Raw genomic sequence first — 24,100 nt, 5'->3', positions numbered from 1 at the left:
AACCTTAATTTGTGCTTGGTCCATGCGCCACAGTAAGGAACAAAAGTGACTCTTGCCTGTGCTAGTCAGTTGGGAGGCAACAAAGAAGAGTGACACTGTAGCAGACAAATGATAATCAGTAGGTTAGCTCCAAGCCCAAAATTGTATACAATAGTGTATTGCAAGCGAGAATACATGCAGCGCATAAGCTGCTGCAGACTCAATCTAAAAATTAGTGCTTATGCTTACCATTCGCTTTTGAGTTTAGAGATCATTCGAGCTATCAGAGCACCCGCCTCGTTAGTCCTGTACTTCAGGTCTCTGCTGTGTGAGGGATGCTGTATTTGGGTTCTACTGTGTGAGTAGATAGCTTTCATAGCCACTGCATGTGCTGTACCTTTTGAGTGTGTGTGTGTGTGTGTGAAAAAAGCTTACACTGTTGATGTCATTTTTGTACCACTTGTTTATTTCTTGTGCGTATTACTGAATCGTCAACAGTCTTTCACTATAAAAAAAAGCTTAAAGAGCCTTTTTATTACTCATGCTTATTTAGTTTTATCAAGTTTTCCATATCTTTTTGGTACAGGGGCCTAAACTAGCAAAATGTCTCCTCATTTTCTATTTTGTGATTAAGTGCATTTATTTGTAGACCCTTGAAATGGCGGACGTTCAGAGGCTGCTAATTCAGTTCAAGGATGAAAGTGGAGAAATCCTGGGATCTCCCTTCGATGTGCCCGTTGATATTACGCCTGATAAACTGCAACTTGTCTGCAATGCCCTCTTGCTGAAGGTAGGTCCACAATAAGGTCTTTGTGTTGAATCTGCACGCATAAGAAATCGTTCCACGATGCATCTCCTCGGAAATGACATGGGGTGGGCAGAATTTGACTCTGTGAAATTACTTAAAAACTTACCAATTCCTCGAAGTTCTGCCAACGGGCAGAAATAGGCACTTTGCGCTGTGATTTAACGGTGGGAGCATGTTTTGCGCTGAAAAATCAGCACAAACTGCACCACACGGCGCGTCAGAGGACACAGGCACTCAAGGTAAATTTTCTGCAGAAGCCTTCCGACCGCAAATGGTTGCGATGCCAGTGTTCTAAAAATCTCACTAGATGTCCCCCTAGCAACTGGAAATATTGCTAGGGAACGCCAAATCTCGCTTGCCAATTTTCAGTTCCTGAGCAATGCACAAGAAAAAATCCAGCCACACGCCAATTGGCCCGAAATCTCCACATTACAAGAGTCACGCAGTCTCCAAAATTCCGCTAATTCTGCACGTGGAACAGACTTTTTCTCCCACCCCTAGAAATAACTAGATACTTTACATAGAATGTTATTTTTAATATTGTCATTTTTAATTGACTATCCCATTCTGTTTTACTAGTTTGGTAGAAAAATCCTTGGTAACCATACACATCTAAACGTGTTCTTTTGGGTGCTAAAAATATCTGAGGAAATGTATTTAAAAGCAAAAATTACACTGTTAATTGTATCGTGCTTTTGCTTCTGCTACCACATGGCATGCAGCAGGTCATGTGCAGCTCAACAACTCTACTTTTGGGGCAATGCTTATTTAATGTCACAGCTAGGGAGAGAGAGAGAGACAAGTGTCTTGTATCGGTCCACTTTGTTAAAACTCGCAATAACATAGTTAGTCTGTGGTCTTGCAACAAGCTGAACAAGCATTGGCATAGCCAATAGGTCTCGCGTTTGGGACCTTAAAAGTGTTTAGCCATACAACAGTTGATGTTGTTGCACCAAGGAAATTGTGCTGCATAACTAAATACTTATAAGTTCCCAAAGGCAAGACCTATTGGCTTTGCCAATGCTTGTTTTATATAGTATTGTCACGCGTGCCCAGCCCCCTGCCCCATGAATGGGGCAGGGGGCTGGCCCCACTGCTAAAGTGGAGGGTTGATGATGCCCCTGCCCTTAGGCATCAACAAAGTTTTTTTTTTTATGATGGAAAGATGAACAGGAGGTAAAAAAGAGACTATGAAACGGGAAAACCATAATGTTTTACAATGTGAAATTGGTCAATGAGTTACTCATCAACAAGGGCAGCTAAAGTACTACTGATGTTTTCTGTAAGGAGCTCTAGGGTTCTGTGGAAGTGAATGGCATAACATCCAGAAATCACTTTGGCTTTGGAATGTTTCATATTTTTCTGTTCATCCTAAAGTCTATCTAGATTCTTGTATACTTGATTCTTTAATAAACGAGATAGACAGGAGTATTCCTTAAAGACTCATTCCCTGATGACCAGGTATTTTTCAAGGCAAACAAAATCCTCCTTTAGGAAGATGGTGAGGGAGGAGGCATTAGATATTTTGTAAGCCTCTTGGAGTGCAGCGCCTGAAAAGCTATTTCTTTCAATGACAGGTGTCTCCTTCTTCATTCCCAAATATACTGAAAGTAGTTGATTCCATCCCTTCGTGGTCCAAAATCCAGGCAGAGGCTCAAGAAAAAAGTCTTGCAGCTGAAGGTGGCAATTGTCAGAATATCAAATTTCCAAGGGAAAACAATCAACAGAAATGTTCCTTATACGGTTTACTGCGATTTGCAACATTACTATAGATGCCCACCTGACAGCGCGGAATGGGTTAAGCAAAGAGGGTGGAAAAAGAAGCAGGCATATCCTTTGAGAATTACACCCAACTACTGAACACCCTATGCTACCCTACACTTACCCCCAGTTAACACGTATGTTCCCTTGTATATCAGACTAATTAATACTGGGAATGTTGAATGCTCCGGAGTTCATGAGAGCTGTAACCAGGGCAGCAACTATAACATTCATATTTTCTCCCAGATGCTCAAACATTCCTGTTTGTTTGAGTTAGCATTATTTTCCCCAAGCTGGAAAGTTTAATTAAATCATGAAGTAATTCATCTCAATGTAATGCTTTAAATAGAACACAGCAGCTGCGTATAGCCACACAGGGGGGGAGTGTGGAGGGTGAGCTGCAGGGAGCCCCCTCAGCACAGTACTCAGGCCAAAGAGCTCCGGATTAAATCCGGAGGGGGGCCCCCCTCAAGTTTTTCTTGCGCACGTGCGCATAGCATAGGAGCACCTTGATTTGAAGAAGTCAATATCACAAGTATCGGCTTTCAGCGACAGGGTCGAAAGTGTAGAATGGGGATCTGGATCAAGCGTGGCCGGACACAAAGCTGTGGGAGACTCTTGATGCGTTGAGGGGCAGGGTGGTGCACGGAAATCAGCATGTTATTGTACACACGTTAGATCTGAGAGTGGAATGAAGGGGTTAGAGTCGAAGTGAACCCAGATCTTGAGAGAGGATGAATTGTGAATGGAAACTGCAAGTACACTGAAAGGCTCTCTTGATAATCAAAGACCCGCATATGTGGCGAAAAGGAAAACATATTTTGAAAATTGCTGGTGGCAACGATTTTTCGTGTGAGGGAAGAAGCTGCACTTTGGTCATTAGCGTGCCGGGCCCTGCGCGCATGTTGGGGAGTGTGGGGAAAAATGTGTAGGATTAGAAAGCATATTTTTTCTATGAAAGCTTATTCTGTCCGATGAGGTCAAGGCGCATGTTCGCCAGTTCTTTACCCCTCTCTTCCCCTAAAGTATGCATAGTCATAGGGTCAGGCAGACCGGGATTAAGAATGCAGCTGGTGGGGAGGGGGACAAAAAGGGAGAACTGGAAGCATAGAGGAGAGGAATAATACAGAAACAGGGAGAGGAGCGAGGGCACACTGGGGAGAAACAGGGTGGGCAAAGATCACATATCAAAGAGTGAGGAGGGCATGATGGACGCTGAAAAAGGGGACGGGACACAGCCGTCTGAAATAAGAGATGGAAAGAAGTTGAAAAGGAAGCAGGCAGGGAATTAATATGATCGGAACTACTGGGAGGGAGTGTGGAATGGAAGCGAAGGAGAGAAGGGTGCAAAGGCTGGTACAACGTGAAAGGGAGACCAGGGGAAGGTTGTGAATAACAAATGAGAGAAAAGATAAAAGGAACTTAGAGAGCCGGAAGGGGAAAATTTGACAAACCGCACGAAGGGGGGTCCGATATGAGGTCCAGGAAATAAGAAAGAAAGAGGGAGTGAAGGAGCCCGTAAGAGAAAAAGACGAAATGGACGAGACATAGTGACAAAGATGGCGAGAGGGTAAAGGGAAGAGAGAGAAAGAGAATCGGTCACTGGGAGGGAAGGAACAAGTTGGAGATGAAGAGGGATCAATAGAGTATGAAGGCAAGAGTGGGAGAAAGAGACGAACGAATGAAAAAGACAGAAAGGGGTGAAAGGGAGAGAAGCGGATAATGTGAGATATTGAGGAATCAACAAGGGGACAATGAAATGAAAAGAATGGTGAATGAAAATGATGGAGGGGTGAGGCAAACCTGAGAAATATGATGTGAAAAGATGTGGACGGGGGATTAAAAAGAGATGCCAGGAGACGGTGAAGGAAAGAGATGATAAAATTTCGAAGCACACAGCTATTGTTCCTTTCCCAGTGGGAGAATACAAACAAAAAAAACCCAAGCTTGCGCCTCGCGCTGAACGTTTAAAAAAAAAAGGCATGTAGGCTGCATCGGGAGAGAGAGGCGAAGGGGTGCACCCGCGAGTGGTGTGCGCGCTGGGTAGAGCAGTCTGCTCTTTTTCAAAGCCCATACTCATGCTTGAGGCGTGCCGCTGCGCACTCCCACAAGGCGTATGCCGCCGCATGCACGAGTATGTGCTTTGAAAAAGAACTGCACGACTGCTAAAGGTCTCCTATGCAGCGCATGCGCGATGCGTAGGCAAGACCTAAAAATGAGGTTTTAAGAGCTGGTGTTTATTAGTTTCTCTAAGTATTTCCCCAAATTACATCTACAGGCATGGATGCAATCCCTCTGTTTCCTAAAAGCACAGACCGAGCAAGAGACTGGAGTATTTTAGGTTGCCGCAAGCAGGCAAATGTTTAACAAACTTGGGTCCCGATTTAAAAAGAAAAGATTGGGACCGCATTTAGAATCAATTACAGTTTGCCTGTCAGTATGTCTGGAAGCTGTTAGTAAGGAGTGGTTCATGGCAGAGGATAGTGCGTTATCAAAAAGTGTGTGTTTTAATGGGCACTATCAGAGGTTGTCAGAAAACTATTGAGCTATCATGATAGATCACAGTTGCTTTTTCATTATCTTTTATTCATCATTTTATTTGATATTAAACACGGCAAAAAATTGTATTACAGTGAAGATGTCTCGTACATTTGCAGGACTAATTTGCCTTTGTTTTCTGGTTTTGAAGGAAGAGCCCCTTCCATTGGCATTCTACGTCAATGATCTTGAAATCGTGACGTCCCTGGAGAAGACTTTGGACACCCAGAGTGTGGAGACAGAATGTGTTCTGGACATCATTTACCAGCCCCAGGCAGTGTTCAAGGTTCGCGCCGTGACCCGCTGCACTAGCTCCTTGGAAGGACACACAGAAGCTGTCATTTCTGTGGCCTTTAGTCCTACCGGAAAGTAAGAATGGTGAAGACTCCGCAGACTCAGTATGAAGGGCTGCAAAGAGGCCATTGTCCGATCATATCAGTGATTTAGTCATACAGATTTCCCCTACCCTCTTTGTATTCACAGCTCAGGGAGCAGGTTCTTTCCTGCACATTCAGTTTTACAAAATTGCTAAGTGATCCTTGTTCTCAAGGGCTTATATCGTTATGTGCAAAACAGAGAGAACTCGAAATTGAAGCCTTTGAGAAAGGCCAAAGGTATGCCACATTGAGTAGGTCCTCTGCTTATTCTCCTTTCTGCACTGCCTTTAATGCTGTAATGTTTTCCATCTTTGACTGATAACTTGTACAAATTGATGGCCCGGAATTGTGCAGCTCAATCTTCTCTTCGGTCCCACTTTTTGAGAAATCATGTCTAGTCTGTTTTTTCATCCAGCCTCTGTCCGACATGAATTCAAATATATTGATGCCTATTGAGAAGTCAAGTTGCTCTGCAAGCCTGCATGAAACAGGTATTGACCTGAAAATAATTTTGAGTGTGTCCTGCTCTCTGTGGGAGTTGGAGTTCTTGTGGCAGTGGAGCCAACGAATGTATCTACACATCTGGTGCTTTCATGTGATCTCTCAATTAGCACAGGCTGTGATTGTACATAGGTAAGCTTATAGGGTGTCTGGTCCGAAAAATAATGTCATCTGAATTTTACCCCAATTCAGATACTTGGCGAGTGGCTCAGGGGACACAACCGTCCGCTTCTGGGATCTCATGACTGAAACACCTCATTTTACTGCCAAAGGTCAGTATGGGAGAGCTTTAACTTTTATGTCAAGAAAACCTGTTTAATACTTGAAATTCTTAGTAGTGTTGCTGTACCGGTGTGAGAGGCTGTTTAACATTTAATATTTATGAATCATTTTCAATAACGCTGTAGTAATTTCGGTTCACGCATGAGTTAAACTGTTTCTATGAAATTCATTTACAGTTGTCTTTTATACAAAATGTCACTGAAACACAAATGTTGCCACTTTACACTGTTGTAGGTTAACTTGTGGTGCATTGGTATATCTTCTAGTGTTTGTTTGGTTCTGGAAAATTATCTTTTATGTCCTTTTATTATTTTGGGAGTGCTGCAGTAGAAGGAGGGATGGCTTTGATCCTTATCACATTGACCCATAGTGTACGTCCACCATCTTTAGATTCGATTTTTCTGACAACCAAGTGCATGGGAAGTAATTAAAAACCCTTCTAAAATTGAACGTTAACACACTTCTGCATCAGAAAGGTGTGGGGGCAGTATGTCATTGAATCTAGAACAGTGTTAAGCAGCAAAAACCTTGTTATAGGTAAATAATGTTTCCCTGTTGCAGCATAGAAACGCATACTATGCATCTTAGGCATAACGGTGGCACAATTGGCCGCATGGCAAAGTTAGCCATGTGTGTGTATTCACGTGACCCTGTTAAGTCTAATAATCGTGTGTGTGCCAACAACCTTGTCACACTTTAGATGTCTGTCAAGGAGACATTGCCGAGAAAAGCTGCTTTCTTTCCTGTAGGATGGGCCCTCAGTCTTGAACATAAGCTTTTGTTGGCCAAGGAATGACCAAACTGAACACACCAAACTAACAAACCAGCAATTTTATCCTTCATGGTAGCTTTGTACATACATTTTGAAAAATACTTCTCTAACAGTTGGAATTAGAATTTGTATATGGATTTTGACTTGTACATATATCAGTTCTCAGCGGTTTGATTTGTGTAGAAACATGAATGAATGAATGAAGGCAGTCTTGTAATGCGCAAACTTAGCCCATGGGCATCAAGGCGCCTAACCAAATGAGATCCAAAAGAGAGCCGATGACCAACTTACAGATACGCCTCTGCGAAAAGCCAGGTTTTTAATGCTTTCCTGAGAGATCCAATAGAGGGTAGAGTTTTTAATTCCAGGGGGAGAGTATTCCACAGCTTAGGGGCCAGCACAGAGAAAGCCCTTCCACCCCACCTAACTTTCCGAGCCCGAGGAACAGTCAGGAGGTTCTTACTGGAGGAGCGTAGGTTTCTGCTGGGAGTGCAGGGAACCAGCAGAGATCGTATACCTTCAGAGCTTTCTCCGAATAGTGCCCTGTAGACAAGGCACAGGATCTTAAAAAAGATCCTGGCCTGAATCGGGAGCCAGTGCAGACTCTTCCTAGCTACAGTGGCAGATGAGCGGCTAGGGATGTCCAGAATGAACCGTGCGGCCGCGTTTTGAACAGTCTGCAAGCGTTGTATCAGGCCAATGTTCATGCCCGAGTAGAGCGCATTGCAGTAGTCTAATCGGGATGTAACTAAGGCCACCACCGTCTGTTTGCGGGCTTTCAAAGAAAGATAGTGCGAGATTTTCCTCAAGATCTTGTTAAGAGAATACAAAATGAGGATAATTGAGGAGAAGCAGGCCCATTTGTCCAACCTAACGGCCTCCCTCACTTCCTCAAGATAATTGTTCAAGATCATTGACTCTCTTTGTACTCTGCAAATACCTGACCCTGTAATAGGGTCCCAAGAACTGTGCGACATGGTCTCATCGTTTTTCCACATAACCTTTTGAATGCTATGGGGATTTTTCCCCTGTGCTGGAAACCCATGAACCCCATTATTCATGACGAGCTGGGCTCGTCATGAGCGTAGCAGGAGGCTACTGCATGACGAGCCCAGCTCGTCATGAGCGTGGAAGGGGTTAAAAATTGCTGACATCTATACTTCTCTGGAATCACAAAGGGCTATGTTGGGTCTCCCTCTCCTCCTGACCCCACCCTCCATCCTCCAAACAACCTTAGGAGCAAACGTGAAGCGTATGCACAACTATTTTCTTTGTGTCTGTAGGCACTGCTAGATTGCTTTCGGCACCAGAATCTCAATGACTTTTCATAGCAAAGTTCTAGTAACCAAAAGGTAATCTTCAGTGCAATATGCATGTGTTGACCCAAAAAGATACATGCAGTATAGATGGAGGAAAAAGTGATTCTTTTCCCCATTGCCCCAGGCCCAAAATATTTCTCTTGGAAACAAATATGCATCGTTAGGTGTTTGCTCTACATCGTTGGTGAAAATTGTTTCCCCTAGCAGGTAACGGGCTACCAAGTGTATCTTGTTCTTGATTGCTCTTTGCCACTTTTTGTATTTATTTGTGCTACTTTGGTATTAGTGAAACAGATTCACTTTCACAATCCTTTCGGAAGGTTTTATCTACAGGTGTGTGTCCTACTTTCTTAAATCTGCTTGCTGTCTCCACCAACAAAGATTTGGTGAACACATTTGTTGGGATTCGATTTTGAATGGTTGCCGTAGGAACTGATAATATATAACTTACCAGTGGCATTTTCCAGGAAAGGAAGTGGTGTTCGAATAGCAACTTCTCGTCATGTGGTAATATTAAATTTTACTGTTTCAGTGGACAAACCTGGAGTAGTTTTTAAAATCACAGTTATCTTTGCTATACGGAAGTATTACGAGTAGGTTTATCTCAAGCAGGCACACCTATTGAATTGCCTCTTTTTGAAAGCGTGCATGAACCACCATCACCAGTTGTATAAAACTCATATTCATGCGCTCTTGCATATGGTTCTGGAGTTTGCTGATGAGCATGATAGAATAACCGTATTAAACTTCCCCACAACACCAAGCGATCTAAGGCCCTGTCTAGCCACGGTTATCAAGATAGTGTTGGGCATTGTCAAGAGTATGGTATGGTTGTGAATATTGACATTCATTGAGTGGACTGGTGACTGTTTGGTTCTGGTCTCTGGCACAAGCAGAACAGTATGTCATAAATTACCTCTGATTTGCATAGTAATACCTATTGTTAATGGGATGATTCTGCAGAATCATTTGTATGGATATTTTATTATTATGCCACTTATTAATGCTTTTCGACCTATCTAAACATATCTTATGTAGGTTTTTTTGTTTTTTAACCCTTTAATGTACCTACTGGGTTCAATATTCTTCACATGACCAATTCTGCTAGTTAGCTCGCTTGATAAAAGCCAATCACGTGGAATCATTTCTTCACTGTCTCAAAGATCATACAGGAGAAATCACTGTTATTCAAACGATGCATTGAACTATAAACAGTCAGTGGTATAGCGACCTGTCCTGTTAACTAGTACAGTAGTACTTGGCTCACCTGACTAACTGAACAAGTATTACCAAACCCATTCCTTCTCAAAATCTTCAAGTGTGAAATCTAATTTCTATATTGTCTGTTAAAAGAGGGAAAGAATGAGATGATGCTGATTTCCTGCTGTGTAACCTTGTATATACCACAAGAGATGCCTCTAGCCTGTAATGGGGTGGTAAAGCGAAGTAGCGGACATCTCTTCAAGCATTCCATACATCGCATTTTTTTTATACTTTAGGATGTCATCCAAAGTGTGACGGTTGTGCTCAGACGTGGGTTCTATGCAGACTGTCACTGGAACAAAGGTGTATCTTGCTGATGAGCCCTAACTAGGACAAAACCGGCACTGTGTTGCTTGGGTTCCAGTTCAGCGATGACCTGGCATGGCATTTCAAGATGGTCTGTTCCCATTGGAGCAGGTGGAAAGACTGATTTGCATATGACTGGATCCAAACTGAGGCGGCATGGTGTGCATAATAACGATGAACTGGGATGTACCACCAAGTATTTAGCCATGGCTGAAATTAATTCATCATTCCATTCACCACTTTTTTTGTATACTTGTACCACTTTTCTTCAGCCTTTTCTATTGGCTTTATCTCTGTATGTCAGTTAGGTACAGTAGTATTTCCGCAGTTTCTACAAAATGTATACACATCAGTTTTTTTCATGTTACTGGTGAAGTTGTGAACATACTATCATCCCTCAGTTGATCACATAAAGAGCATATCAGTCTGATATTCAAAGACAATTAGCCTTCATTTGGCGCCAGATTGTTGGGAGGGAGCCAGTCTTTGGTTAACTTAGCATTTCACACCACTCACTCAGTCTTTTTAATTTATCATCCGTTTCCACCTGTTTCATGCAGCTCTCTTCCACCAACTTCCGTTCCCTAGTATTCTCCTTCCATATTTGAAGTCAGGGCTGCACCGTGTAGCCAGTGTATGATTATTTGTCTGTTTGCCAACAGCAGCGAGAGGGCCACAAACCTAAAACATATCCTGCCCTTTTTCATTGTTGGGTGAAGGTCCAGTAATCAAGGCACTGGAGGGTGCATAACTATGGAGTTTACTGTTTGTATCAGTGTCTCCATTGCTCATCTCCAGTATGTCTCCACTACTTATGCACAAATGGCCCTGCACCCTTCAAATATTTAACACAATGTTTTTGTGAAAATCGTAACACTATTCACATCATTACAAAGCTACAATCGTTTTCCCATGAAGTTCAAATGACGACTCCTCATTTTAAAAGGAGTTCTTTTATTCAAATTTCTTTACACAACGGATAGCCAACACGTTTCGTCTGTTACCGGACTTCTTCAGGGCTTTTTGACTTCCTTATAGAGTTCAAATTTCAGATCCTTACATGTTATTAAAAGGTTAGTCAATGACCACATGTTAACCGGGACGCTGACAGTTGCAGATCTACATTCTCTGTTGTGAAAACACTTTTGAAACTTCAGAAACGCCACTGAAGCATGTATGCCACTCTTTTAAAATTGACTGACCTTTTAATAACATGAATTATATAGTGAACATTGCAACCAACTTAAGACCCAAATAAAAAAACTAACATAAAGCCCAGAAAGGTGTGATCGGTGAAAAAAACCTTTGTTTTTTAAGAGAACCCTCACTCACCAACCTGGTTGGTGTCATGCTTCATCATAGGGTCCCACCAGGGACAACGAGTGTCTCCCCGGTGTGCTGCAACGCTTACAGCGGAGCTATTTTTTTTGTGTGTTGGACTAGTGAATTGGTGCCCAAAACTAAAGTGAAAAGTGATTTAAAAGATGGCGGGCTATTCCCTGTACTGACTTTAATAAAGGGACAGCCAGCGATCAATAAAAACAAGTAAAACGGACACTAAGTGGTTTATAAACTTGAACTACTGTATCCTAAAGAAGTGTGGAGGTCAACATGTTTCTGCTGTTTGGTGCTAAATTCGGTCAGCATTCATCAGGACCAAAAAATGAATCCCCCGGACGTATACGCACGCTAAGGCGTACCCTATCCGTGGAGATGTGTGAAATTGGAATTAAAAAATCACGAATTTACCCGTGTGGGTTTTCCCTGAATTCTCAAAGGCCCGAAATCTGGAAGACAAAAGGTTTATTCACAAAGGATATAACGTAAACGACGTGTTTATCAACATAGGCGTTATATAGTTGTGACGCCCTCCATTAACCTCTAACAGTGAATAAAACCTTTTAAAAACACCTTGCTTGGGGGGCGTGGCCAAGATGGCGGCGGAGTAGGACGTGTTGCGAGTCCCCTCCGGCGCCCGACCCTGCATAGCCTTGTTCAGCGGCAGCACCTGGAGTCCCTTCGGCCGACAAATTGCTCCTGACCCCCTCCGGAGTGAGGGACGGCGCTGGGGGCGACTCTCGAGACCCCCTGAACTGGGAGACGCGGCCCTCGAGACGGCGACGCTGCCTGGAGCCTAGGGCCTGCACGGCGCTCCGGGCTGGGGCCTCGCCTGCAGCGGGAGATGACTTGGAGCGGCTCGGCAACGGGAGGTGAGGTGGAAGCCCGAGCTACCCCGAGGGCACCCTAGAATCCTCCTGGTCGCGAGCAGCCGTTTGCCTGGCTCCGGGGCCTTGGACCTCCGGTAGGGGCGGGGCCTGCAGCCCGCGGCTGCTGAAGGGGAGGCGCGGCCGGCGGACTAATCGAGGCCGGGGATCGAGGCCTGGTCCGGGAGGCGGCCGGCGCGGCTCCTGGGGCCCGGCCTTTGCTCAGTGGCCGGTCCGCTACTCTAGCAGGGGCGGTCTCGGCCCCCCGTGAGCGGAGGTGCTGCGGACAAGCGGCGGAGCGGGAGGAGGCCTTGCCTTGGCTCCGGGGGACTACCTGACCCGGCGGCGGCGAATTGGAGAGGGGAGCGCTTGTACCCGGAGCCCCCTTAGGAGAGCTATTGTTGGGCAGCTTTGCCAGAATCCGCAGTACTGCAGCAGTGGCCGCTTTGAGACGTGGATCGTCCCCCTGGCGGAGGGTCTGCCTAGCGGCCGGGTCCCCGGACGCGGAGCGAACCCGGTGAACGACTTCCAGAACGGCGGCAGGGCCTGGAGCCGGATCAAGGTGGCATAGGGAGAGAGCGCTGATCGATTTACGGGGCTGTGGGCCTAGCGGAACTGCATTACTGGGCGGCTCGGAATCCTTGGCGCTGCCACGTGTCTCCCCCTGTGGCCGCCTTCGGGGTGCTGGTCGAGGGGCCTGCCTCAACAAACTTCTTTTGGTCCTTGGAGCTTCGAGAAGCAGCTGGTGGTACTGTGGGTTTCGCCGGCCTGCCCTCCGTCCCGCTGCGGGACGCTCTTTCGGCCCCCTGGGGGCGAGGGTCTGGGGCAGAGATGGCCGCTAATTCCCGCAAAGTGAAAGCTGGGAAAGACGGGACTAATAAGAGCTCTGTCCCCGGCCTCCCCGGGCCAGAGTTCGTCATCGGGGAGATCTGATGATGAGGCCCCGGCAACGAAGGCCTTCATGAAGGAACTCTTTACCTCCATCAAAGACGACATATCGGAGCTCCGAGCCCAGCTCACGTCAGATCTCCGCGAGGTGCGGAGGGTTGTCGACAGTATAGGGGAAAGAGTGGCCACCTTGGAAGACCACGACCTCAGTATGGCCAATGATGTTCACCTGCTGCAGCAGGACGTGCTCCGTCTCGTGGAGCAGAATATAGACTTGCAGGCCCATGCTGAAGACCTTGAGAACCGTTCCCGCCGGAACAACATTCGCATTCGGGCGGTCCCCTGGGACGGTGAAGCGGGAGATCTCCGAGAATATGTGCAGGCTCTCTTCCTTCAGATCTTGGGCGAGGACGACTTGCGGGAGATCAGGATGGATCGGGTTCATAGAGTGGGTCTGCCCAGGCGGAACGGAGGTCCTCCCCCTGACATCCTGGTGTGTGTCCACGACTTCCAAGTCAAAGAAAGGATCCTGAGGAAGGCCCGTGATGTCCCCTCCCTACAATTTCGGGATCATCGACCTCGGCTTTATCAAGACCTGGCCGCGACGACACTCCAAAAGAGGCGCGAGTTCCGTCCCGTCACTGCCTATCTCCGAGAGCACAATATCTCCTACTCCTGGGGCCACCCTTTCCGAATAATTTTCCGTTGGCAGAACAGGCTGGCACAGATTCGTTCTCTCCGGGAAGCGAAGGAACTATTGGGGATTGGGGATGAGTCCTCGACACCCGAACGTCTGAGCCCTTCGCCACGGAGAAGGCGCCGTTCCTCGTCCTGGCACAGGGTAGGCCCGGAGAATCGCAGGAGGCCCGACCGCACGACTAGCCTTCAGGAGCGGGGGAATGCAGTGGCATCTGTGGCCTCCGCCACGCTTCCGCCGTCACAACAGAGCTCTGGGGCTGCCTGACCTTCAGTTCGCTTGCCTTGGTGCCGGAGGGGCACGCACTCGCAGGTGACGGGGCTATGAATGTACTTTCTGAGAAGACACCCCGGTCTTTGGCCCTAGGAGACCCGTCCTTGGGTCCCCATCTACGCCCCTTGGGAGACTTTCTACGGGGTATGTCCACTCCGGGACTCATTTGGTTTGTATTTTGGGTTGTTGGGGAGTTGGGGAGATGACGGGGGACAGGGTGGGGAGGGAGGGGGGGTTGTTGGGTGGATGGGGGTAGGTGTTTGGGGGGGGTGGGGTGGTGATGACGAATGGACGGTTGTGCATGTGCAAGATTGTCTGCTGGCCCGCTGCTACTGGTTTTGGATGGCGCTTGTCTTTCTGTGCTGGGCCCTGTGGGCTTGTTGTCGGCTTGGGAACGGGAGCTGGGGGTGGTCCGGGTGGAGCCAGTCCTGGGAGGAGAGGGGGGAATTCCCTGGCATGGGTGCGGACTGGAGAGGTGTGTTCTGGGGGGGTGGGGGCCTGCTGGATTTAGCTACTGCAGAGTCGGGGGGCCTGATCTGCTTACATGCCTATTAGCGTGGGAACCTGGAATGTGAAGGGCCTTAACTCCCCGCAGAAACGCCTGAAATTGTGGAAATACCTGCTAGATCATCATTTGGATGTGGTGGGGCTCCAGGAGACCCACCTAGCCCGTAGAGATGAGCTTCGGCTCCGACATAAGCAGTTTCCCCTCATATATAGGTCTTCCGCTTCTACTAAACACAGAGGGGTGGCTCTTTTATTTAGGTCTTCCGTTCAATTCCAGCCTATGGGAGTGAGTAGTGATAAAGATGGCAGGTGGCTGATGGTTAAAGGAGTGCTTCATGGACGCCTGTGTAGGTTTGTGGTCGTGTATGTGCCTAATGCCCAGCAGAATAACTTTCTTCAGGGACTGTTGGATACGGTGGGAACCTTCGTGGAGGGTCAACTAGTTGTTATGGGGGACTTTAATATGGTGTGGGATCAGGCCATGGATAGCTCCTGTGCCCAGAGGACAGACTCTGGCGTCTTTTCCGCCGTGACTAAAAATAGGATGGAAGAGCTGGGACTTATAGATGGATGGCAGGCGGTGAATACACAGACCAGGGATTATACGTTTTTCTCTCATGTGCATCACACCTACTCCCGCATAGACTATGTTTTTGTGAGTCAGGCCCTAAGGGGAGATGTCCGGGATTCTACGATTTTTTCTCTCTCTGTCTCGGATCATGGCCTGTTGACACTCCAGCTTCAGTGGTCGGTGAGGGGGGACGGATACCGGAAGTGGTACTTTCCAGCAGCTCTAGTGCGGGATGAGGGCTCTTGTAAGGAACTGAGGAAAGCCATTAGGGAGTTCTTGACGCTTAACCCAAGCTCGGACACCTCGGTGTTTAACACTTGGGATGCTTGGAAGGCCTCTCTGAGGGGCACTTGCATAGGGCTTAATGCGGCTCTTAACCGCTTGCGTAGGGTGGAGCGGGAGACCTTAGAGGCTGAGCTTGAGAAACTAGAGCGGGCCCACAAACTGAACCCCTCTCGCGCGACCCTTCGTCCACTGTCGGCTGTTAGGGGGAAGCTGAAGGCGCACTACACCAACCGTTCTGAGCTCACCCTCCTACGACTGCGCCGAGGGTCGTATGCTCAGGGGAACAAAGTGGGCCGGCATCTGGCTCGCCAGCTTCGAGAAAAGAGGGAGAGGGAATATATAGGGGGGATCCGGGACTCGGGAGGCGCGATCCATCATCGGGACGGGGACAAGGCGGATATCTTTGGACGTTTCTATGAGATGCTTTATAAGGGTGACTCCCTCGATGCGGGAGCGCAAGAAGCTTTTCTGTTAGGCCTCCCACTCCCGCAGGTCTCTGCCGTCAGCAATGACCAACTGGCGGCCCCCTTTACTAGGGAAGAGGTCCTTATTGCAATCAAGGCCTTGAAGCCCAATAAAGCCCCTGGTCCAGATGGGTATACGGCTTATTTTTATCAGTCGTTTGCCTCGGAACTTGTCGACTGCCTGGTCTCGCTTTTTAATAGCATGGCGACCGCCGGGGAGACCTCGGGTACTATGGCGGAGGCCTTGATCTCTGTGATCCCCAAACAGGGGAAAGATCCCTCCAGCTGTGCCTCATACCGCCCTATAGCCTTGTTGAATGTGGATGCCAAGCTGTACTCCTCTCTCATCGCCCGCCGGTTGCAAGATTTGATGCCGGCTATTATACATCCGGACCAGTCCGGTTTCATTAAGGGGCGCCAGACCCATGACAACTTGAGGAGGGTGATACACCTGATAGAGAAGGCCTCTAGATTCCACTTCCCTGCTGTACTGGTGGGTTTGGATGCGGAAAAGGCCTTTGATCGAGTCGACTGGGGTTTCTTGTTTCGCACCCTGTCTGCCTTTGGATTTTTGCGCCAATTCCTCACGATGATCCAGGCGAATTTTCATCAACCAACCTCGAGGGTGTTGATTAACGGCCACCGGTCGGCTGCGTTTCCCCACTCTAGAGGTACGAGGCAGGGGTGCCCTCTCTCCCCTCTCCTCTTCGCCTTGAGTATCGAACCCCTGGCGCTGGCGATCCGGGAGAATGACCGCATCGAGGGCATTCCCTTCACGGGGGAACAGCACAAAATATCTCTCTTTGCAGATGACGTCCTGTTATCTTTAGTTGATCCCGCTCAATCCCTACCACCTGTCCACGAGGAGCTCTCCCGGTTTGAAGCAGTGGCGGGCTTCCGAGTCAACCTTGACAAGTCACATGTCCTGAATTTGACCTTGCCTCCTACGGAGGTGGACCGGTTGCGCATGTCGACGACTCTGTCGTGGACGCCCACATCTTTGATGTATCTGGGGGTCCGCCTCACGTCTACTGTGGGCTCCCTCTTTACAGCTAACTTTCCCCCCTTGCTGGCGCCAGTGCGCTGCGACTTAGACCGGTGGAAGCCCAAATTCCTCTCGTGGCTCGGCCAGATACATGCTCTTAAAATGGTCCTCCTTCCTAGATTCCTTTATCTTTTCCAGGCCCTCCCTATTCCTTTGGACGTGGATTTCTTCCGCCGCCTGAAGACGATGATGTTGCAGTTTGTTTGGCAGGGGGGCCGGGCTCGGATTCCTTTTACGACGCTCCGTCGGCCGAGGGGGGAGGGGGGGTCGGGCTCCCGGACATGCTTCTGTATTATAAGGCTGCACAGTTGCGGGTGATAGTGGAATGGTCCCAACAGCTCTCGGAGAAGCACTGGCTACATATGGACCGGGCAGTGGCGGGTAGATCGATTTGGGATTTAGTTTGGAAGCCCAAAATGGATCGACCAAAGAATGCTTACATCAGCACTCCCACTAGCACGGTTCTAAAGGTGTGGGATACGGTCGCTGGTGACGATCGCTGGACCACCTTTCCGTCTCCCTTCACCCCCATCCACTTTAATCCGGCCTTTCCACCGGCCGCTCAGGAGGGCCCCTATCGCCAGTGGCGTGAGGGTGGATGTCGGGCACTTACGCACTTGTTTCATGGGAGCGTTCCCCTCACCTTCCACAATTGTATGCGCGATTATGACCTTCCGACCACAGAGCGCTATCGCCATGCCCAGCTCCTTCACTGGGCAACCTCGGAGGGGGTTTGAGAGGCTGCTACTCGTCCGCTTTCTCTCTTCGAATCCTTCCTGCTTCGCACCTCTGCGATGCGGGGGGCGATCTCGTTCTTATATAGCCTGCTTCTGCGATCGCCCCGCGTCCTCGTTATATGGAGCGGTGGGAGGGTCTTTTGGAACGGGACATTTCTGATACAGAATGGAAACATCTCTGGAGGGATGTAGCAGCGCACAACCATTCTGTGAGCCTTAGGGAAGCTCATCTGAAAACCATGTATGACTGGTATCTGTATCCATCCAGGCTCCATCGCATTTTTTCTACGTCCTCGGATCGCTGCTGGAGGGGGTGTGGCCTCTTGGGCGACTTTCGCCATATTTGGTGGGATTGCCCAATCATCCGCCCCTTCTGGTCGGAGATACTCTCCCACATCAAGGAGATATTGGGGTACCCGATCTCGGACTCGGTGGCACATGTCCTACTGGGTCTCAGAGATCCACTGCTGGAACACCAGACTAAGGCAGACAAGCGCATTCAATGGCTATGCCTAGGGGCGGCTAAGCTCACGCTGGCGGCGGCGTGGGAGAAACCACATGCACCTGCTGTATCACTGTGGCACTCGAGGTTATGGGGTCTTCTGAGCATGGAGAGAATGTCGGACATCTTCCTAGGAGACTTTAAGAATTTCCTCTTTCGATGGGGTCCGCTAGTCCGCTTTTTGTCATCTGGCTTGCCGTCTGCGGTGTGCCCGCCCACTCTACGGGCCCTGCACTTGTTTCAAGTATGAATGGATTGTATGTCCTCCTACCGGGCCATGGTGGGAAAGTAGCTATGTTGTCACCACCAGGGAAGGGTGGGGGGTGGGGGGAGAACCAGTTGGGGTTTTGTTTCTATCCATAGTTGCGACTCTGCTTAGCTTGGGAACTCAGGACTTCTATGGCTTCAGGCACCTTTCTTTTACTGCTCCTGGACAGTTTCTTACGAACCTTTGAGGAGGCGCGAGCGTCGTGATTGACCCTTATCTGATGAAACTTGTACTGTTGTGGGTTGCTCTTTGCATTTCATTTCACAGCATATTACACTCCCCTGTGTGGGATTTGTGGCGGGGTTGTCGCCTATTCCTTTTCTTTTCCCCCTTTCTTCCCTTCCCTCTTTCCTTTGAACAAATACAATAAAAATATGTTTTACAAAAACACCTTGCTCACCCAGCAGTGCTTATCGTGATCAAACTGAGGAACGGGTATTTTTCATTGTGACCCCAAATCTGACCACGTGGAAATGTGCTTATATTTTATTTTCCACATGATAGGCGCTCAAACAATCATATATACTAAGCGTCTAAGAGCTAATGCGCATACTATTTGCTAAATTAGGTATTTGATCTCAAGAGTTGCAATAGAACTGGGCCCCTCAATTGAGAATATATGTAAGTGCTTGTCCCCGTGAAAATAGCTCCACTTTCCCTGAAGGGGAAAATGTTCACCGTTAAACTGGAAGATACATAGGCAATCAACAAACTCACTTTCAAAAATAGTAAGCTTTACTTCTTGGGCTCTCACGGCAGGGGAAACCTTTACACCGTGCTCTGTCTGAAAAGGATGTAACATAAGAAAAAGCGGGGTTGAGAAACACGCTGTCTGAGAAGCGCGAGCATTAACTCCTAAAATAGACAGGTAACCAAAACCTTCTGTGAATCGCACTTACTTCGAAGATGGCCACTCCCCACTGGCTACCTATTGCAAACACATCCGTGGCCCGAATACACCGAGCGCAGTACAAACTCGGAAGTGATATTCACCTTGCTGCGATCACGTGACTGCCGTCAACGCCGCGTCATGGTGTCTTATTCTTAAAGAGATATACACACATCTTCAGAGTTATGTTACTACAATTCTTTGGGCGTTTATTGTAATCAAATGGTTGGCACCTTATTATAGCAAGCAATGTGTACCCTCCTAATGGAATGTTATTAGTGAAGCCAGAGGAATAATTGAGAACAGTAGGAGAGTAGTTTAGAGAGAGAAACTCTCGAAGTCGAATTGAAAGCTTTATTTACAACACTGCCTATTGACAATAGGATTCCTTAGTGACTGTTGGGTACCCATATTCTCTAATGGTATATGAAGGGTAAACTCCAAACCATACTGATGTTATTCAGTTGTTGCTATGAATATTAATGCTTTGGAAAAACTGGCTGTTATAGTATGAGGTCAAATCCCTATTTAAAGACTATTGCACTCGATCTTGCTGCCCAAAAAGGAATTGGCTATCAATTTGTCAACGCCTCATTACTGTCCACTATGGAATATCATCATTTAGGCCTGAAAAATGGGTGGAAAGGCGGTAGATCCACCTTTGTTCCTTTTCAAAAAGGTCTCCTTGTGCTCCTTGATACAATAGCTCAATGATCGTCCATCTGATATCGTTGGGGGTATGTTTCATTTGTACAAAATGCGCCGTCAGTTTTGTAGTGTTTTTCTGGCATCTAATAATAGTGCGATGCTCGTAGATGCGTTGTTTTATTCCTTGTCGTCATGCCAACGTATTTCAGGCCGCAGGGGCACACGATCATATAAACAACATTGCATGAGTTGCAATTGGTGTGGTTACGTTGTTGTCACTGTTTCCCTGGTTCTAGATCTAGTGTCTTAGTGCTTGCGGTCAGGTGACACACTCTACATCCTCCACAGGGAAAGTGGCCAGTGACCAGAGGTAGCCCCCAGACATTCTAAATACTTTGCTCTTTATCGCTTTGATGATTCCTCGGGCATGTATGGACCAGGGAATCTTTCAGACTCCTTGCCCGTTTGTAGGAAAACAGGGGTTTATCCCAATCGTGTTTGTTGTTCTTGAGTATATTAGTGTTTTCCAATGCAGCGACTCACGGCATTTGAGACAGAATTATAGGTAGTCACACATGTCAATGGAATATTCTCATCACCGTCCTTGGGGTAGTCTTCCAACAGGGCGTCTCTTTGCTGATTCTTAGCCCTCTTGCAGCTTCTGTTCAGGATGTGGTTCAGATAGCCTCTTATCTGCAGTTTCTTGGTTAGATCTCGGGTTTGTTCTTTAAAATCTGTCAACTCACTACATTTCCTTCGAATACGAATGTATTGACCAAAAGGGAGTTTTTCCCTCAAAGGCCGCAGATGGAAGCTTGAATAGTGAAGAAGGTTATTCTTAGCCGTGGGTTTTTGGTAAGTCTTGGTCCATAAATGATTTACCTCTTTGATGATCGTGACATCCAGGAAGATAATTGTGTCTCTGGCATATTCATGTGTGAACCTCAAATGGGGATCACAGGTGTTCACCAAGTCAAACAAGCATTTACAATGCAACGGTTTTGCCTTTGCCAAAGTTAGAGCTATTAGCATTGTAAATGACAAATTGTTTATTTATGTGTTGGCTTTGAAAACAGATAAATAAATGGCATTGTCATTTACAATGTCAATAGCTTAATCTAATAGTCCCTCATACAGAAGATGAAACAAAAATACTCTCTGTGGCTGATCCAAGATGTGACTGACAATATTTCAAGCCAATGTCTGAAGGTTCTTGAACCAAAGAAGCCACAAGCAGAAGGAGGCTGAACCAAAGCCATAGGGAGTATGTATAGAATATATGTTCAGCATGAATGATAGAAGTGCCACTACACGTCATGCCCAATTAAAGTGTATTCTGTATGTCAGTAGAACTTAATGGCCATGTACACCCCACTTGCTTTAGAGGAATCCGGACTACCTTTTCTACTGAAGTTACCACACCCATACAAAATCCTGTAAGACTTTCCGAATAGTCTATTGCGCGTTTTAAACAGCACCATGAGTTTTAATTGTTTTTTAAAGCAAGATATTCCCTATGATACTTCGGTCTGTTTCTTAGGACCAATCGACCACTTTTCTTACTTTACAGGCGCCCTGGAAGGCTGCCTGCTGCACATTCTGTTCATAAATTCTCACCACAGTGAAATCTTAAAGCTCTCTTTTCAATGGCCTCAAAAACATTTAAATGAAAACATGCCTGAGAGAAAGTTTGCAGGGGGTAGAGGGTGCTAAAATGATGACAAACAGATTTAGAGCCTTAATCCCCTGTGCACTTTAAATTGTTCGAAGGTGTGCCTAACACATCAATAATTAATCTGTTCCCTTCCAGCTGGCAGCAACAGACCAAAAGAGGGGCACGCGCGGCGCACTCAGGAAAAGCATGCAGCAGAACAGACTTGTATGACGCAAAAAATGTAAACACGCAAATAAAGACTAATTTGGGTTCCAAGAAGAAGTTTACCCTCATTAAAGGTGACGGCCTCGTGAAATGTAGTTTTCTTTATAAACAGGCACCGCTGGGAGGGTGGCATACATTCCTACACAGCTAAGTACCCAAGGGTTGTAGTTATTTCGTGGCTGCTGCTGGGTTATCTCTTCTACACGATCATACACAGAGACAAGTACCTCACCCATTAAACAATTTAATTAAAAAACGGTTGCTCGGTGAGATTAATGCTCGCTGCTTCGACATTCACACTCGACAGGTCACGAGTTTGAATGCCGACAAGGCCGCCTCACCTGTAGGAGGTGGGAACAGCGCGTCCTTGCTTCTAGGTCCGTTTTGCATGTGCCACATTATGCATTACAGGACGCCTGCCCGGGGCCTGCCTGATCTCCATACAGAATGACTGTTCAAACTGTCCAGTCTCGGGGTATCTTTCACGGCATGTGCGTGCGTACAGCGCATACCTGAAGAGTAGTCTGAGGAGCCCCCTGGCACTTGTCACTTCTGACAGTAACTCGCCGTGGAGTTCAGCAGCATATAGAAGGCACCATCTCCCAGCTAGAAAGATCATGGCGCGTAACAGGTTACTCAGCAGTTGTCAAGAAAACGGCACAGCTGCAGCATCCCCCCTCCCGTAAATGTGAAACTGCAGCGAATGGCTGACCATAAACTAATACGCAGTGTGTATATGCTATGAAACACGCGTTCTTCTCGTGACCCTCTCAATGCAGAGCATATAACTGATCCACGTACTGCATGATCTGTTTGTGTATTGTTGTCACTCCTAGTAAAACAAAAACGTACCAGATGGGCGGGAGGCGGCCGCTGTTGTCCTCTGGGCAGTGGGAAAACGCAATGCTTCATCTTTACGCGGACCATGTTTACCGCTAGTGTCGTGTGGTATGTCCACGGACAGGGGGAGGGGGGCGGGAACGGCACACGGGGAGGAGGGGGCGGGAAGGCAAGATGAGCAACTGCACATGCACTTCCGAGCGGGAGGGGGGCGGGAATGGACCCGAGCCGAGCTCCAGAAACAAATCACTTTCACACGGGGAGGGGTGGGGGGGGCGGAACGGACACACGGGGAGGGGGCGGAACGGACACAGACGACATGAGACGCGGGGGGGGGGGGCTCACGGACAGCGGGAGGGGGGAGGGAACGGCAGCACTCACCTCGACTTCCTCCAGCGGCGGTCGGCCGCGTAATGGGAAAAACAAACAAATTTTTAAAAAAACGAAACTCCGCCCACCGCCGCGATGACGACATCGGAGAGGGAAAAAATCTCGGGAACGCCCCCGAATCTGGTCCGGCCTTGACGGACAGATCCGGCTCCCAATGGCTAGCCTCCATTTATGGAGCTAGCCAATGGGAGGAGGGGGCGAGGAGGGGGCGGATACCCGACCCCACAGAGCAAAACATAAGATTTTGCTAGCACATGCGTACTTCGTACGCATTGCCAAGCAAAACCTAAAAAGGAAAGCAAGATCTCTTCAGACCCCTTGCAGATGATCAGTACATCATCAATGTACCTTTGCCAGAGGATTACATTTTATGAAAAGGGGTTGTTAGGAGAGAGGATATTTTTACATTCAAAATTGTAGACGTATAGACCCGCTACACTTGGGGCAAATGTACTGCCCATAGATGTCCCTGCGGCTTGCAGGTAGATGTCCCCCTGATACTCAAAAAAATTGCGTTTCAGAGCTAATGTCGCAGACTCAACCACAATAGTGTATTGGGGCTGGGTGGGTGCACTCCCTGAGTGCCAGAAAGTCTGCACTGGGGGCTAATTTGGTGTCCCTGTGCATAGTCCAGCTCAAACCAGTTCGGGGAGCTATTGGGGAGCTCTCTGCGGTCTCCCTCTAACTACTACTGCACCCCTAAGAGCTTCTCCAAACGCTGCAGCGAGACTCATCACTGGGTCAAAAAAACACTTGCATATCTCCCCTGACTTGAAATCCTTGAACTGGCTGCCTTTTGAAGCCAGAATACATCTGAAAATCGCCTGCATGACACACAAGGCTGTACAACTGAGTTCACCCGGATACCTCACCCAGAAGCTGACAATCTCTGGCGGCTCTAGAAACACTAGAGGCACAAACAATCTTCTGCTAAAACCTCGAAGATTCCGGAAGGAAAAAACGTATAAACGCTCCTTCTCAGGAATGGCACCCAGGATCTGGAACTCACTCCCTCCTGAAACCAGGCTCATATCATCCATCACACTCTTTAAGAAAGAAGTAAAAGCTATCCTCATGGCTAAATACACTTGAGCTATTGACGTCGGT

At 47.6% G+C, this 24,100-nt stretch overlaps 1 protein-coding gene across 7 annotated transcripts in view; it reads left to right on the top strand.

Annotated features, from left to right (window-relative positions):
• NLE1 (notchless homolog 1) overlaps positions 1-24,100 on the top strand; it is a 249,687-nt gene that overhangs the window by 70,667 nt on the left and 154,920 nt on the right. For 6 of the 7 annotated variants that reach the window (XM_078679913.1, XM_078679915.1, XM_078679916.1 and 3 more), the window contains 3 exons: positions 629-769; positions 5,238-5,455; positions 6,157-6,236. In XM_078679913.1, coding sequence (XP_078536039.1) covers positions 638-769; positions 5,238-5,455; positions 6,157-6,236 — 430 coding nt within the window. In that variant the 5' untranslated portion in view covers positions 629-637. Of the gene's footprint in view, positions 1-628; positions 770-5,234; positions 5,456-6,156; positions 6,237-24,100 lie in introns of those variants that run through there. The other variant, XM_078679918.1, reaches the window with a different exon arrangement.

The sequence above is a fragment of the Lissotriton helveticus genome, chromosome 3_1, assembly GCF_964261635.1.
Source record: "Lissotriton helveticus chromosome 3_1, aLisHel1.1, whole genome shotgun sequence".
In the NCBI taxonomy this organism is placed as follows: Eukaryota; Metazoa; Chordata; class Amphibia; order Caudata; family Salamandridae; genus Lissotriton; species Lissotriton helveticus.
This window is presented reverse-complemented; position numbering and strand designations above follow the sequence as displayed.